This window comes from Columba livia, chromosome 3 (genome assembly GCF_036013475.1).
Source record: "Columba livia isolate bColLiv1 breed racing homer chromosome 3, bColLiv1.pat.W.v2, whole genome shotgun sequence".
Classification (NCBI taxonomy): Eukaryota; Metazoa; Chordata; class Aves; order Columbiformes; family Columbidae; genus Columba; species Columba livia.
This window is the reverse complement of record NC_088604.1, coordinates 78,106,156-78,123,622: the sequence shown is the minus strand read 5'-3', so window position 1 is coordinate 78,123,622 and position 17,467 is coordinate 78,106,156. Positions and strand designations below refer to the sequence as shown.

At 39.5% G+C, this 17,467-nt stretch overlaps 1 protein-coding gene across 5 annotated transcripts in view; it reads left to right on the top strand.

The window, feature by feature from the left end:
- PCNX2 (pecanex 2) overlaps positions 1–17,467 on the top strand; it is a 151,171-nt gene that overhangs the window by 88,134 nt on the left and 45,570 nt on the right. For 4 of the 5 annotated variants that reach the window (XR_010471482.1, XM_065057769.1, XM_065057770.1 and 1 more), the window contains 2 exons: positions 4,431–4,540; positions 9,208–9,336. The exons of the other annotated variant lie outside the window; for it this stretch is intronic. Coding sequence is in view for 3 of the 4 variants with exons in the window: in XM_065057769.1 (XP_064913841.1) it covers positions 4,431–4,540; positions 9,208–9,336 (239 nt within the window). In the remaining variant the exon portion in view is untranslated. The remainder of the gene's footprint in view (positions 1–4,430; positions 4,541–9,207; positions 9,337–17,467) is intronic. 5 annotated transcript variants of the gene reach the window in all.

The window sequence follows — 17,467 nt, the reverse complement described above, 5'->3', positions numbered from 1 at the left end:
ACACAGCAAAATTCAAGCTTAGCAAGACATTGTTAATGTTCATGCATTATTTAGTCGCGGTATTGCCAAGGAGTCTGCCCACACAGAGTCCCAACACATGCTAAACAGATAGAGAGGCTGCCAAAAGCTGAAAGCATTGCACAGCAGATCACACTCAGTGTCATTTAAATTCAGATGTTAATCTCTTCCTAGTTTATTGAAATCTACCAAACTAAGAAAAGGAGATAAAATTTCAGTGACGTTTCAGATTCCAAAGTATTTTAGGGGGTTTGTGTTAACTAATTTCCATTAACTTCTAGTTTGTAATGTTATCTAAATTTGGTTAAGAATAACCAGATCTAAAAGAAATTCTGAGAGGTAACTCTGCCTCTGCTTTCTTTATAGATACATAGAATGCTAGCTTATGTGCCAGAGGTCTCCAGAGGCTTCAGAACTCATAGAAGACTTAGGGATGATTAAGATGATAAAACATGTGTGTCCACATTAAATATGAAAGATGGATGCATGTTTTACATTTCCATTCGACAGCAGTGGGAATGTGCTAGTTTAAATTTACTCTATACACTGATAATTTAAACTCTTTATCAAAGACTTAAAAACTGTTTGCTGTGCAAAACTGTCATAAGTAAAGATATCTAGGAATATTAGATCTTTGTGTCCCCTAAATAATATATCGTTTGTCTGCTAAGTGAACTGTAGAAAACACTGAAGATCTATGAAGGCTTAATAAAAATGTTCCTTTATTAATCATCCTAAACTGGGATGCAGAAGTCTTAATGAAAAAATCCTTTTTATACATGTTTAAGGAAGTCTTTATAAAGAGAGGGTTAAAACTCAGCACAGATTTTCTTATTATTATTATCATTTTTTACACTTTAGATGGGAAGGTTCCCCTTTTGTATCTATCTCTGTTTGAAAAATATACCTCACACCCAAGTTATTACCCTCATTCAAACAAAACTTTACTGAGGATAAACTGCATATTTCACAGAACCAGAGAAGAGCTGAGGTGTACCATCAGGTCCCAGGAAATGTTTTTGTCTAGTTCGTTTAAATGTACCCCTAAATAATCCCTCACTGGTTAGGGTGTCTTAATTTCTCCCTGCTTTCCTGCAGGTCTCAGGGGCCTGCAATTCTTGAAGGTTCACCAGTGAAGACCAAGGCAGAGGTGGCATTGAGTACCTCAGCCTTCTCCATGCCCTTTGTCACCAGGTCCCCTGCCCCATTCAGCAGTGGGTCCGTGGTATTTTTCCCCAGTCTGTCATTTTCTGCTGATGTATTTGTAGAAGTCCTTCCTGTTGCCTTTTAGTTTCCTCATGGGTTTCAACTCCAGATGGGCTTTGGTTTTCCTAATCCATTCTTAAGTCTGTATTGTTTCTGACAATTTAAAAATGTTATTGAAGGTTTTGCTCTTTAGCTAGTGTCTTAATGATTATTGAAGACTGAAGACTGAAATGCAGTTAGTTGTAGTTGAAATAAGAGAATGACTATTTCTGAGGATCAGCTTCCTCCTATTTCTGAAGGCAATTTTTAGCAGCTTCAGTTTCTTTCTGTGAGAAAAGCAGCAGTGTTTTGTGAATCCTTGGAGTTCCTATACCAGATGTAGGAGAAAGCATGTTGTAAATTGGGTAAAACTGACAAGGAGAAATATTTTTTTCAGATGATTCTAGCAAAATGAAAAAAAGCAAATGTAAAGCTAAGTCCCCCCTTCCTAAATCTCTATATTATAGTTGCTAGATGACATCACCTTTAGCAATTATAGTTAGATAAGTAAAATGCTAATGGCATGTTACCCTTAAAGTGTTTTGCAGAACGTGCCCTGGAAGCGGTAATTTAAGAGGTAATAGATGTACTTGACAACTCTTAATGAAAGCAGTAGCTTGAAAATCACATATTCCCAAGCCTTGAGGTGCAGTGTTGTAAGACTTTCAAAAGCCAAGAGAGGTTCACTAGAGCATTCTTCTTAGCTTCATGTTTTTGTGAATGGAAATGAGCTCCATTGCCTGTCCTGTAGAAACATTAGTCGAGAGGCAAAGTGTTCAAAGAAACAACAGCAAGTTCAAGTGGTGGTGAATGTAGAAGTAGTAGGACTTGTTAGAAGCAACAGTGAACTTGGGCTCCATGGTCTGTTTTGCAAGAATGTGAAAATATTAAAGGATGATTAAAGCAATGTAATGGAACAAAAAGCCAGAAGGGTCTCCTCCTGAATCTGCCTTCTTAGCAAATGCAAAACCTGAATTTTATTTGAGGTTTGAAAACCTTTTCATGAACCCTGAGCTTTGAGCATAGCTGGGGTGAGTTATGGCTTTGTGATTTCAATCTGTAACAGGCAGAATTTCACTGGGTTGTGCTGTAGTTTTGAATTTTTGAGGTTTCAGATGTGAGTCATTAGCTTTTTCAACCCTTCCCTTAAATCTTTTAGCAGATACAGTTTTTCTCCCAGCTGTTCATTCAGACATTTCAGTTAAATAAAAATTAAGCAAAATAAAGCAAACCCAAAATGTGCTAAACAGGATTCAAAGAAATAAGTCAGTCCTAGTTTCAGTTCAGCTTTACTTGCCTGCTTTAGCTAATGTTGTAGCTTTCAAGTCACCTGTAATATTTTTGAGAGAAAACAAAGTTGACAAGATATTAATTTCTCAAACTAAACAGGGGTAACGAGGCTGTGCCTTGAAGAGATCATAACATCTTGTTTTTATTAGGGCTTTGGTGGTTTTAAATAGTGTGCCTGTGAAAAGTTAACATAATCTGCATTTTGCATATTGCTCCTAATTTGAGTCCTGCCAAAGCAAAGAAAACATGAAGCGTTGCTTTCATCTCAGCTGGAAGGTTTATCAGTTGTATAATAACTGGAGTTGGCATGAGCCTGGTTATAGCTGGAGTTAGCAGCTGCTTCTCTGATCCGTCAGTAGCACAAAGACCAAAACAAATTAATGCTGTTAGTCATTCTTTCTTCCCTCCCAATTCATTTGCAATTATTTACAACAGTTCATGGAGAAGCTCAGTGAAACACCATGTAAGTGCATTGCTGATGTGGATGCAGGTGGCCAAGTCTTAATTTAGGGGTGGTAAGTGAAGGGCAGATGAGATGCATTGGCCAGTGAAGGTGCACCCTCTCTGACTGACAAAACACTAGTCAACAAGGTGTCCCTAGGACTGTGCTCTGTCCTTCAGGCCAGCTCTGCTGGGGAAACTTGTGTACGGACTAATAAACTCTCCCATACTGTGCATGGAATGGACGGATGGAACAGCCACCTGGCAATGGACCATGGACGGTTCTTGTTCAAAAAGATGCCTGGGCATTGTGTGGAGGAGTGCTGGCTGGGCCAGACCAAAACCTTCCCAGGGACCTTTCTAACAGTTTAACAACATACACAACCCCACTGCTTGGGAACATTTGCTGGAAGCATGTAATATATGAGTATTGATACAGCCTCAGTTTTTCAGGATGTTGGCAATATCGTGTTTTTCATGAACTCAATTAAAAGGTTTGCTATGGAAATTCAATGTATATTTGCTATACGAGCATGAAATATTGCATGTACTCCTGTTTCACTGTCAACTTGTGTGTGTGTGTTGAGCACTAATGTCCATTGATGGCCAAATCTTTCCTGACAGTTTGTCAGGAACTCACTCTGCAGTGTGAATCTGATGGCCCAGTGCAGACAAGATCTGTTTTGGCCTGATGCAAAGAGAGCTGGCAGAAAAAAATGTGTTCTAGGAAATAAGTACATGTCATTCTTCAATCACAAACTGCTAGCTGCAGCACAAAACATATTTTACAGGAAGAAAAAGTAAATTCAGTGGTTTTTAATTTGTACCGCACAACAATAAAAATTCATGTTAATGCAACTTTTTTATGGTTAGGTGATTTGATCTTGAAAATGCAGCTACAATTCATGGTTAATGCCAAGCATGTGTTTGCATAATGATAGCTTCTCCCATTGATTCAACAACTGACGATGTTGTGTTCTCAAGAAATCTGTCTGATTTCCATGTGCATTGAGCCTCCTGTGTTTGCTATAGCCACTTTCTCCTGGAGTCTCTTCTCCTGTAACACTCAAGTGTCTGACTGGTGGTGTGATACATGCAGCGAATATCACAACCTGTCTTCCTACTTCCTAATAAAGCAGACATACTTTTTTGAAGAAAGGTAATCTGGGAGCTACCTTAGTATGGTGGTTTAAAATGTACCTCATTGCAGGTTTGAATTTCAAATGAAGAATGTATTTTTGTCCCTTACTAAAATAAGGTCTGAATACCTATGAAAGCTAATAATAAAATATAATTTATCTTGCATTAATTCCAGGGCACAGTTCTAAAAAGCATGTCACTTTCAGGTATTAGTACTGAAACAATCTCTGTGTCTAAAAAATCAACATGTTTTTCCCTTTTCTTGTTTTTTTTTTTTTTGTTTGTTTTTTTTTCAGCTGTGGGACCTACTGCAGAAGTTGCAATTCATCATGACATACATTGCTCCCTGGCAGATTGCCTGGGGATCATCGTTCCATGTTTTTGCTCAGCTCTTTGCAATACCTCATATCCTTTATAAATTTGTTTTGCTTTATTCTTTAAATTCTTATTCACGTATGTAATTTATTTACAGTGTTTGAATAAGGTGTGAAATTCCTAGGTAACTTATTTTTAAATGTGACAAAGCTTGGAGCATCTCCTGAGACATACAACTTTCTATCTTGGTTGCATGAGATCTGAAACTGGGAAACTGAACTGTGGCTCACACTGGTCTGTTTTAATGCCCACTCACTTCCTCCCCAGCCACATTCCACAGATCACTTACTTCCACAGTCCTCAGGATGGACTTTTGATGCATCCAGAAAGAAATGTTGTGACTGACACATTAGCTCTAACTTGGGTGGACTTTTACGTATGCAGAAGCTAGTTTTGGGAAGTGCTGGGCATATGGCTGGCCTAGACCTGCAATATTAGTTACTTTCTCAGTTGCTTCTAGTTCATATCTCAGATACAAATTTATTTTCCATTTTAACTGTCCCGATTTTTCTTTTTTCCATTCCAGAAGCACAGGATTTTCACATTTTAATGTACATTTTTCATTTTTATAAATGTACTTTTAACATTTCCACTCTGTTTTATGAGTAGCAGTACATGTCCATCAACACCAAAGCAGTCCTTTTGAAACAGTCAGTTTCAGTGCCTGTTCCAGGGCTGTGAGCACTGGTTTTGTAGATATAGAGAGTAAAACAGATTTCAAAGACCCCAAAATATCTGTAGGGTTAAAAAATATATATATATATTGGATTTCCGAAACAAAAAACTTGCAGTCTAGTGCAGTTAGGAGCTTGATTTAGTACACGAAAAAAGATTAAAAAATTAATAAAGCAGTGTAACTGAACAAAATTAACTTTATTGACCTCTAAAGCATTTTCAGACATTAACTTTTCATTTCTTCCTTCCCTCCCAACCAAAGTTGTGGGAGAAGAGTTGACAAAGTGGTTTTAGTTAAGACCTACAGAAGAGTTTACTTTGTACTGTTTGTTAGATACACACACTTAAGGCTTTGTCACTTTCATACCACAGTGGATTTTTACACCCTGTGAGTGATTTCTTCTGTCTGCTCTTTGCTGTGATATATTAAATCAAATGCAGCATCAATTAACTATGCTTATGTTTCAGATAGAAAGTATAAATGAGAGCATTGGACAGAGGGAATTGCAGACAGAATAACTCCCTGAGGGAAAGCTTAAGATTGCCTGTTAAGGAAAGAAAAGCTTTATAAAACTGAAGGTCTGTCTTAGCACTTTTGAGTGATTTGTAGCAAATTATTACAGAATTCCACAACAAAAAAATATTTTCATCTCTGTTGTAGGTATGAATCGCAGGAGAACTGTATATGAGGTTATTTAGTAAAACATTTAAGAACTGAGATAATAGTTTAGTGAATTTCCCTCTGGTTTTGTGCAGTGGTAACGTTACTCTTGGTAAAACTACATATTAAGTCTTGCAAAATGGAAAGCAGTTAACTAAGCAGGATTTAGTTTATTTACACAGTTATTGCTAAAGTGATCTAGACTAGCTTTCTACTCTTTATATTTATAATATCCTTTGTAAATGCAAATCTGTTTTTTAAGGCAATGTTGCAATTATGATACTGGTTAAATGCTCAAGTTACTATTCCCACAACAAGAATTACTTTGTCTTTTTGCATGGTATCTTTATTTGTTGTTACCATAACCTAGCAAACAGTACTGATGAATGCGTATTGTAGTTTGCAGAGGGACCATGCCTGCCCCTTCTTTGCAGAGTTTGATTATTCGTGGTTCCTAATTGGCTAAATCACTTCTGCGGGCAGGAAGTAAATTTTTGAATTTTGAAGCACCTCTGTGAGTTTTTGCCATAAAGCTCAGCGACACGAGAAGTTCTGTGTGCTTTAATGCGTTGGGTTCTGGTGCGCAGACCACAGAGGTGCAATGCATGGAGCCAGGTGGAGGTTGTGAAGCCTCCACCGTTAGAGATCTTCAGGAATTTAGATGAACTTCTGTCAGGAGTCATTTAGGTTTAGCTGCTTATTCCTTGGTGCTACTAGGTGGAGTAGGTGACCTCTCGAAGTCCTTTCTAATTACGAAAGAGGAGGAACAGGAATGGGCTTCTGGCTTGAGGAGAGATCTGCAACTTCACTTCCAAGGGCTTCAATGAGTAAGAAAAGATTATGTTCATAAATATCAGTGGATTGAGCAAGTCAGTGTAGTGTGGAGTCAAGGGAGGATTTTGTGTGAGAAATCAACAGAGAGATTTGGAAAGGATTTCTAGTTCATATTATCCTGTCTATGAGTTTCTTCTTTGGCTGTTTCAGGGTTACAGGTGTAACATCAGAAAAGGAAGCCCTGTGATGCTCACTTCTCCCATCTTCTAGGTGATTGATAGTGTGCTTGGAAGTGCCAAAATATTTTTGGCCTGTAGAAATTGCAATTAGAAATGTGGGGTTGGGGAAACAGGATTTGCAGTGGCCTTACTGCATAGTTTTATATGAAAAGAAGGGAATGGAAGACTTCAAAAATGTTAGTCTTTCAGTTACCTGTTTTGAAACCGATTGGAATTTAAACAGGGTTTTGAATTACAAGTTAATCCTCAAAATAGAATGTTTTATTTCACGTTGAAGGGTTTTTAGTTATTTCTTTTTGTCAAAATTTGTTTTTGTTGATATTCAAATCTGTTATTCACGAAGAAGTTTTGATTCTACTCTGTGTAACCTGACAAAGATGTTACACTGGAACTGTCTTGGGACACAGAATAAGAAAGCATGCCTGGAAGTTTCTGACACTTCTTTTTTTAAATTTTCTGTTTAAACATAGTTAAAGCATTGGCATTTAAAAAAAGATAAAAAAACTAATAAAAGGAAATAAAGTACTATCAAACAAAAAAACCCTGAAGACAGATAATTGTGCACGGTACACATCAACTGTGCATGTAAGGGAACTGAGTGCTGTTACTTGGTCTCAAGACATGCTTACATATATGAAACATTTTATTAAAATCACTCTTCACAAGTCAGATGGGAAATGCCTTCCAGCATACATACAGTAGAGCATAATGGCTTTTAGCAAAAATAAAACTGTTGCTACTGGTTATGTCTTCGATACAAATGGTTCACAGTGGAGGCCTAAATGTCTCAACTCATGATGGTGGCAGTTGTTAAATGAGTCATGACATTAGAACTCTCTTTAGAAAACTTGATTTGCTGTCCTTATCTGTCCTCCTTTTGTCTCTTCAGTTCCCATCCCTCCTTCCTTTATCTGACACTTGTTCATCTTTCACAGCCTGTGCTGGTTATGACTAAAGAGTAATGTGACAGTGTAACTTTTTTGATTTACTTGCTTCCTGCTCTGTGCTCTCTGTTGCTTTTTGAACTTTAGACTCTTGAGGGCAGCTCATTTCGCAACATCAGTAATGCACAAAGACACCATTCCAAACCACTCTCTTTTAATAAGTTTGAGGGATTTGAGAGGTATCTTTTGGCAAGTATTTGTTTTCAGATTTTGCAAATTGCTTTGAAAGCAAAGCTAGCTAGCCTTTTTATGGAAATACTGTACCATGAATTATGCTACATGTGTTAAAATGATTTTGTGAAGTCTTATAGTCTGTGGGACACATACACAGGGTATTATTGTAAGAGGGTAAGCTAAAAGCCTCTGGTTATTGGGAGGTTTGATCTAAATTTTAGTTTGAGATGCACTCAAGTGTTGTACTTTGCTAGTCGCTCTTTAGTCCATGACTTACTTACTTGGCACTTATTCCCAGGCGAGGTGTGAGGAAGGACAGCTATTCTCTTATACCAACTTGGAAACCTTTTTCCTGAGATTCCATGGACATGGTATGACTTAATGAAGAATTAAAGCCTAACATCTAAAGTTTTTGGATTTTTAAATCATGTTCTTTTCAACTTGCATGTTTTTCAGTATCCTTGTCCATCTCCTAACTTCCTTTCCAGCAATCTGGAATATGAATTTACATTTAAAGTAAACTCTGGATTCAGGTATTCATTATTAAATTTATGTGTGATATTTATTATTCCTCTGTCCTCACCTTCTCATTTCATATATATGTCAAAAAATATGAAGTGCTGAACATTTTTTTACATTTCAATCAGCATGGACTGTTAAATTGTCAGCAAAAATTAACACAAAAGCATGATTTTAAGCCCACAGGTTGGATTATAGAGGCATAGTTGTTTCTCCATGCACTAGGTCATTCCAAAATAAGCAGAAGCACAGAATGAAATATTGGACACACTGGGATCAAGACTCCAGTGCAGAGAACTGAGAATTTCCAAGAAAATCAGGTTTGGGGGATTTTTGTATTTTAAACTCTGTGTGTCAGACTCTGGAAATGCTCTTTGTGTCATAGACGGTACACGAAGGTCGCTGGAAAAGGGCACTTAGTGCTAGGCCCATGCTCAGGATCTGTCCTCGGGCGGAGATGAGACAGGGTCACCCTGATAATAACGTACCCTGTGCAGACATGTTGCCTCCATTGCAGCCGTGCAGAAGTGAAGAGCCATTGATTGCATGCTGATAATTGGCAATTTGGCACTGCCTTTCCTTTCCTTGCCACCTCTTTGGTAAGATAGATAACAACAAAAGAAGCAAAAATAAATAGTTCAAATTGCTGTCTTGGCAATGCTTTAGAAGTACACAGAAATAATTTGTGTTACCTTAACTTGCCATTTTCAGACTCTGCTATGCTTTTTTTTCAAACTCTGGCCACTTCAGTCTTTTCTACACCGCTGAGTCCGTTTCTTGGTAGTGTCATCTTTATCGCATCATACGCAAGACCGATCAAGTTCTGGGAGAAAAACTACAAGTAAGGCAATTCAAATATTTTCTACACTTGTGATTTGTGAAGGTTTTGCTCTCATTAATTTCCTTTCTGGAGGTATTTTTGTTTTGGAAGATAGTCCTTAAAATGTTGTAGAGCATGAGAGGCTAATCTTTGAATCTTGATTCTGGTGTTTTAAGATTTTGTGGTTATTTGGTTATTTCTGAAGAAGTATTTAAACAATTATATTACAGATGAGATGTCGTGTTGCATTTGTTGTACAGACATACAGTAATGAAGCTGTGAGAAAAAAAAAGAACAACAGTAGAAGTTCCAGTTGTCAGCCTTTTTTTCTTGCTAGCTCATGTTAGCAACTAAATCTGTGAAGCCTTTGGCACTAGAAGTCATGCTGCATTAATGTGTTTTGTCCCAGCCTGATTAAATGTTACCATTTGGGATGTGGCAGGTGACTCTCATAGGGAAGTGATTAAGAGTTCGCCTTGGCATTACTTGCTACATCAGATCTTGAAGTGTGACTGAAGAATTGGTTTTGTCAGATTTTAGCATCCATTCATTCAGTTTGACAAGTACATAAGCACAGACTATTGAAAAGATTGGATGAAGAGCTTCTGCTCCTTCTGCCCAGTAGGATTTGAAAGCTTGTGGTAACTGGGATCTAATGGGCTCCCAGCAAGAGTACTGGAGATAGGGAAACACTTCCTTTTCCAGAAGGAGGTGGGTTTTGCAAGGGATGAATGAGTGGTCTGCATCGTTAGGGGATAGGTTCAGTGACTAAGGGGTGTCCTTTGAGGCCTGTGCTCTGAGCAGCCTGAGAGCTCTTTACCACCTACTGACATGTAACCTGGCTTGGAGGAACTTATTGCAGCTGCAGAACAGCGGTTTGAGGCACTAGGTGAAAGTTGTGTTGGCGAAATCAGGATTTGGCTGAACCAGTGAGAAGTGCTAGACACTTACCGCTCTTGTATTGATGCCACTGATGTATCTGAGCACCTCAGGAAAACTCAAAACTAGATTGCTATTGCAACAACACATCATCAGTAGGCTAAAACTAACCTGTCTCGTGACGGTCTAAACCCAGCTCACGTTCCCTATTAGTGGGTGAACAATCCAACGCTTAGTGAATTTTGCTTCACAATGATAGGAAGAGCTGACATCGAAGGATCAAAAAGCGACATCGCTATGAACGCTTGGCCGCCACAAGCCAGTTATTCCTGTGGTATCTTTTCTGACACATCCTGCTTAAATTCCATAAAGCCAGAAGGATCGTGAGGCCCCTCTTTCATGGTCTGTATTCATATTGAAAATCAAGATCAAGCAAGCTTTTGCCCTTCTGCTCCACGGGAGTTTTCCATCCTCCCTGAGCTCGCCTTAGGACAACTGCGTTATGCTTTGACAGGCGTACCGCCCAGTCAAACTCCCCACCTGCCATCTTTTACGGGAAAATGTCTGATTAGTTTGGAGAGTTTTATTTTTGTTTCATTTTGACTTGTCAGTGAGTGAATATGTACTCGTCTATAAAGAAATTACTCAGACAAAGCCAAGTCATATAAAGACTGTTAGAAATTCTAGTGTGTCTTTCTTGATCATCTCACTTAAAACGTAAGAACTACAACCTTGCCCCTTAAAATCCTTTCACAAGTAGCAAACAGCCTTGTAGAAGATTCAGATAGTCATCAAAGTGAAATAAATGTTTGCCTGAACCGGTGGCATTCCACAATATGCATGTGTAATGACTCCACCTAAATTCGTATTCATTTTGTCTCTAGCACTTCTGATTTTCCTTGGCCTTGCTTCCATTTCAGTATTTCATTGCTCACATGAAGAACTAATCAGAGCGAGTGAGCACTGAGCTGAAATGGGTCATTAAAGGGACACAGTGAAAAGACAGAAAAAGGCAAGGCAAGGGAGTAATTTTGTATTAAGAATAGGGAAATTTTCTACAACGTACTTAAAATAGCTCAATGAAGTGAGATGGGTCTTGTCTTACTGCTTTAAATCTTGACCCTTCAACATCTAAAAATCCAAAAGGATGGCATAATTGCTTTCTTTCAGAGCTGTGCAGTTGAACAGGATCGGGAACGAGATGGAGTGGGAAGTCGTTGTGGCTCCTGCACTGGCCCGTCTTTGGGTTGCAGTGCCCTGTGGCCAGGTGTGCACTGAGCTTTCAGGTGCTCTAAGACCAAACAGGATGAAGAGATGGGGAAGCTGGTATAGAGGTTTCCTTATTGCAGTGCATTGACCTTTTTGGCAAGTTCAGCTCAGGGTATTCATGAAAAATCACGGGTTCACTACAGTGCAGGCTGAGCTGTGCCTCATACAAAGCAGAAGCTCTGGCAGATGTTTTTTTTTTGCTGTTTCCATACTCATTGCCAGTTGACAGGAAGTTTTGCCCAGGGGAAAGCTACCTCAGTGTGCTTTAGATAGCTTGTTGTTGTTGTTGGTTTGTCTGCTTTGCATGCTTATTTTCAAACACTTCCTTGTTCTGTCAATGACTACATTAAATTATCACATTTATATTAGCTACACAAAAACTCATTTACGTTTATATGAAGTCAGAGGTAATCAATCCCATGGTTATATTTTTTTATAATTTAACCTCTTAATTGGACTAACTGAAAACAATTTTGAGAAGCACTCCAGATATCTAAATATGATGTTTTTGTTTTTCTTCCAAGTCATAAATTAGGTTGCTTTCTTAGAGTGTCGTTTCTGTATATGCAGTATATGCAGTATATGCACACTTCACTGTTCTCATGCAAACTTCTTTTTTTATTTGTTTCACTTAAGGAAAACTTTACTTTTGCATCTCATTTGGGCCAACGGTGTGAAATGAGATGAGGAAAAGCCATCCGGTTCATTTTCTGTGGAGTGAATCCAAGGGTGAAGCTTTGGACATTAGCAAGCAGAATATTGTGTTTATTGAGCTGGGCTGTTAGGCCAGTAGCTTGAGTGGTGAGCAGCTGCTTCATCTGTTCCTTAAAGTGTTGATCTGGTTGTCCCTACCTGTGAGAGCACGCATACACATCTTGCAGTTCCAGTATTTCTTTTAATCCCACTTTTTTCTGATGGCTAAAGAGGAGCTTGATTCCTCAGGTTTCTGACCAAGCATCTGCCACTTTAGATGATGTGAGCTGGAGCTGCAAGGCTTAGAGAATTAAGATGATAGCTTGTTTGATTTTTTCAAGGAGATGGAGGAACTGAAGCGGGTCTGAAAAAAAATAATAATAATAATTTTGACAGTAAGCAAACTGTGAAATTCCTAGCAAGCTCTTCAAAATTCAGGAATCATACTGTGCCTGTTTGTGCTCTTGCGGTGTGTGCACAGAGCATGGGTGTTCTTCCCTGCAGTCAACAGATGCTGTTTGTTCACAGTGTGCACTTTGGTACTCACTGTGTGCAGAGTCTAGTGCACTGATACATCACTGCAATCAGGGATCTTTTGGGGAGAAAGGGAAGGGTGACTTTAAGAAGAAGAAAAAATACAGCAATAAGGGAGGTGATTAAGAAAGAACAACTTCTCATGCAACGACTCTTCTACGGCTTTTGCTGCCATTGTTGAAGAGAGAGGTGTGTGAAATCAGAAAGCTGCTTTGCTGCTCATGAGCGGTCTGTCTCGTGGAAGTCCAACTATGAGAAATTTTCTCTTTTTTAAAGAAAAATAAAAAGCTTGATGCAACACTGGCTTCGTCCTGCCATTAGCCTGAGTTTGAAGAGTCCTGTTTTAGTCTTTATTTTCACAGCTGTTGGAATGATTAGGCTGTAGATGTCAGAGAAAGAAAAGGAAATAGCAGTAAATCTTATTTAATGCATAGGCACTTTAAAGCATGAAGTGTTTGTTCAAACGCTGTTGTTCCATTCCTCTGCTTTGCTTTTTTTCTTAAATACTTTGTCATGCTGTAGCCTGATTCTGTCCCCCCCTCCCTTCCTCTTATCTTGCTTTGTGTCTGGGATATGGCAACGGACAGGGCAGCATAGGAAGTTTACTGTCATACCCCAGTGGGTCTTAACTGCTGGATCACGTCGAGCAGCCTGTTCTCTGCTGCAGCTGTGACTTTTCCCCCCAAACAGCAAACTGCCACCAGGAATCTGGAGATTTTGCTGCCTACAAGCCCCTCTTCTCTCTCCTGCTCCTTGTTTCTGTTCTCTCTTGGTCATCTGGTTCAGTGACTATTTTTGGGTAAGGCACAGCTTGCATTTGCTTTGAAGGGTCTCAAGTGAATGACTGTGGTTTAGCTGAATTAGGTGCCTCTAAAGAGGCTGTGGTTAAATTGCCAGTTATCTCTGAATGGCATTCAGGACACCTCTCTGTGTTCAAGAACATGTGAGCAAGCCTTTCTTTTCTCCATCTTTTTAAAAAGTGTATCAAGGTGTTATTGTTCCAGTCATTGCAGTTTGGAAAACAACCACCTGTAAGGTTAATACAGGGAACGGAGGGTAAGGAAAACCTGCCCTGTCTCAGCTCCAGTGCAGCTGGCATTTTTTTTCCTGCTGGCTCACTTAACCTGCCCATTGTGGACAGCCTGCAGGTGGAATGGGAAGAGTTTTCTCAGTGTAGATGTAATTAGATTTGACCCCACATTATGCACGTGTGTGGGAAAAGGACTTGTGAAATATACTCGTCTGCTCCCTCCCTTTTTCCCATAAAATAACAAGCCTTCCACTTCCAAATGCTTATTTTTTAACACACACCAGTGCATCTGGTTTCCCTGTGAGCCTGCTCATCTGTTACAGCTGCTAAAACCCCTGCTCCGAACACTGAACATCATTCAACCATAACTGTCCATGGGCCTTGTTTGGGAGCTGTATGTTCAGACCTTTCAAGTTCTCCTTTTTAGGGCTGGATTTCTTTTTTTAGTCTCTTCTTGCCATGTTGTTTGGTTTTTCACATGTTCTTAGACCTCCATAGTGGTGATGTTTACAGAGGAACAACTGCAGCAGATGTTTATAGTTCAGTAATGCCTTGGACGCTGATTTATAATGAATACTTTAAAGAAAGGTACATTAACCTCTGAAGTCAACAATTAGCGCATAACCTAAGCATAAGAGAACCTTTTTTCCTTTAATCAGCAGGAGTTAGTGTTTGCCTTATTTCCTCAAATATCGCTTCAGAAATGTTATGCTCTGACTTCTGTCACTGCCTGTTCTCCTTACTTAGTGTTCAAAATTTTCTGAATACTTCCAGCCACCTGGCACAAAAGCCACATTACAGCCATGAGTTTTACCATTCATTGCAATTGTTTTAGTTTCTTCTGAACTGTTTCTCTGCTAATTTTTTTTGTTTTTCTCTGACTGCTTCTATTTTTGTACTGTTTTTTTAGTGAACTGACCAGAAAGAAGCACTATATTCCAGTTGTACAACTTTACCCTAGAGTGTACTGAGGTCCTAGTTCCTTTGTTATCAGCTATTACCCAGTTTTATGAATGTTGGCCCCTTTGACCCCGGCTCTTTTAAGAGAGGTCTTCACTGAGTGGGCCTCAGGGCTCCTTCAGGCTTTTATTGAATGTTAATTTGGAACTCAGCAAAATAGTATAAATATGTATTGGCATGTAGATAAAAACACAATGGGTGTTTATTAGTGCCTGGGACTTTCTAGTCAAAACAAATAAGCCCAATTAATTGAATGGTTTTCAGTCTGTATTTTTGGTGTGCTGTCTTCAAATCAGAAGGGCTGTCTGGTCCTGTTTGCAAAGCATGTGGCATTTGGTCCGAGTCTTTCTGGAGACTTCAAAGGTACTTAGATCTTTGACCATCCAGCCTAGACTGGTACTGAAGGATGCCTAGGCCTGGCTTGGGTGCCCTTGGGTACAGCATTCCTGCTAACTCTAGTGGCACTCCATGGCTGGCAGTGATGCAAAAGCTGAAACATTAACAAGTTGCTGCTTTTTTTTTCATTGTCCCCTCTCCCTCTCCAGCAGATTTTGCAGTAAAGATTTTTTTGTGGGGAAAATACCTCTCTGTTGAAACAACGAGTATAAACTGGTCTTTGGGAAGTTTCACCCTGTTCCCAGGTGCAGGTGTGACCATGGTTCTGGCACTGAGGGAGAAAACCAAAATGTTTGAAGAACAAGGAATGTCTTTGCCTGTACTTCAGCCTTAGTTCTTCATGAGCCCTCTGAAGTTACAGGTTATTCATTAGACTCACTCATCTGACTGTCTTTTCAAGACCATTCCCTGTCCCCTCCCTGCTGTAGTGCTGATCTGCTTTACCTCTTTCACATTGCACCAGTAGTGCCCATGGACTTGTACCTACAACCCTTGCCTGGTTTGGGAGCCTTTAATCCCTTCCAGCAGGTGTGCAGGGCTTTGAGGAGTGACAAAACCACAGCATTCAGGTGTGGGAGGTGCTGCTTCAGATAAAGCCCCAGGCTGTAAGAAGCCCTAGTAGAAATTATGTTACCCTGAGCATCTTGAACAGTGATCTCCCCCGGAGTAAGTGACCATGTGTGCGCCCCTTTGGGCACTTGCTGTGGCACAGATGTGTGTACATCTCTTCTCCAACCCAGCCCACACCTTATCACTTCACTCCACGTGTCACACTGAACTGGGAAAATGTGGGGGCTGCCAGGGAAAGGATGGGCAGGGAAAACCGGGTGCCTTTAATCAAATAGGTCTGATATTAAAATAAGTATTTTCAGAGTTGCCGAGAGTTTCACATTCAAGGGAGGCTGTACAAAATTCAAAGTTATATTTTAACTTTTGGCACTATTTCTTTAACTGGTAACAGCTCCTCTTCTCAAATTTTGCCTGTGGCAGTCAATAAAACAAATTGAGGCTAATTGAATAGGAGCCATATGTGTGATAATTAATTGGGAGTGCATTCTGATTCAGTGCTCTGTAGTTCCCTGCCGAGTTAAAGATGCATCCACAACTCCAATTCACTGAATCATTCGAAGAAGACAGAAGGGAGGCCTCAGAGAGGGAACACATGCTGAGGGCAGGCGGGAACACAAGCAGAGATCAAAACCACAAGCGGGATAAATGAAAAGGGAAAGGGATGGTCAGAAAAGGAAAAGGCATGCCGTGAAAAATCTGAGAGGATAATGCAATGGATATTGATAAGCAGAAACTCAGACCTTTAGAGGAAAGAAAGAAATCATAACAATGTTAGAAGAGGACTTGTAAAGATATTTGGAAAGGAAAGCAGCAGCAGGACATAAGAGAAAGATGAGAATGCACTCATTAATCAGAAATGGAACACAAGTAGTATTTTAAAGGCTTGTGTTGATATACAGTGGCACTAAAAATTTATAAGATGTTCATCTAATGCTTAGTTTCCATATTTTGTAAATCGAATGAGATGAAGTAAACTCATGAAAGTTCTGTCATGTCGAGTATTGGAAACCTGTTGAAATGGATTGACTGAATTTCCGTAAGAACAACTGTTCTCAGCAAGCATTCATGCCTTTCACTTGGATAATGTAGATTATCTCCTGTTTTAGACTGAACTGAATCAAATGTTTAGGGGCAAGCTGAGGTTCAGAGTACTAAACTCAAACCTTCCATTTAAGAAGATGCTTACTCAAGCAACTTTTGTGAATATGGGGAAAAGCTGAGATCACAGAGATGTTCAGCAAGTATAACTGTTCTAACTGAGGTGTTACATAAGTTGTGTAAAGATAGCAGTAGGGAATAATTCACGCTACAGCTTGCCTAAGTCCTGATTGTCTTCTGATGTACAAGAGTATGTACTGGTCCCAAATTGCCTGAGGGCTCATAAGAGCAAAAAGTAAAATATCTCTCACTTATTTCTGAGGTAATGCGAAATGCAGAATTATGTCACCATTGCCACTGAGAATTGTCTCTGAAGCTTTGCGCTAGTTGGGACTAGGTAAACACTGAATGAATGCTACAGGGATTTTTTTTTTTTAATTTAATCCTTCAACTGGCAGTATTTGCTCTCCAGAGTTTGTTTCAGTCTGAAGAGTACTGTAGAGACTACCGTAGCAACTGCCGCAAATGATGAACACTGTCAGCAGCCTTTGCAATGAGGAAAACAGAGGTATTAAAAGTTATCCCTGTTTTAGACTGGGTTTTGTACAACTGCACAGTAGCAATAAGGTTTTTCTTGTTCTTCAGTGTAGTATCACTGATGCTGCACTCGCAGGTTTATGGCACTGGAAAGGTTCGGTTAGCTTCCATTTTGCCTCCCTTCAT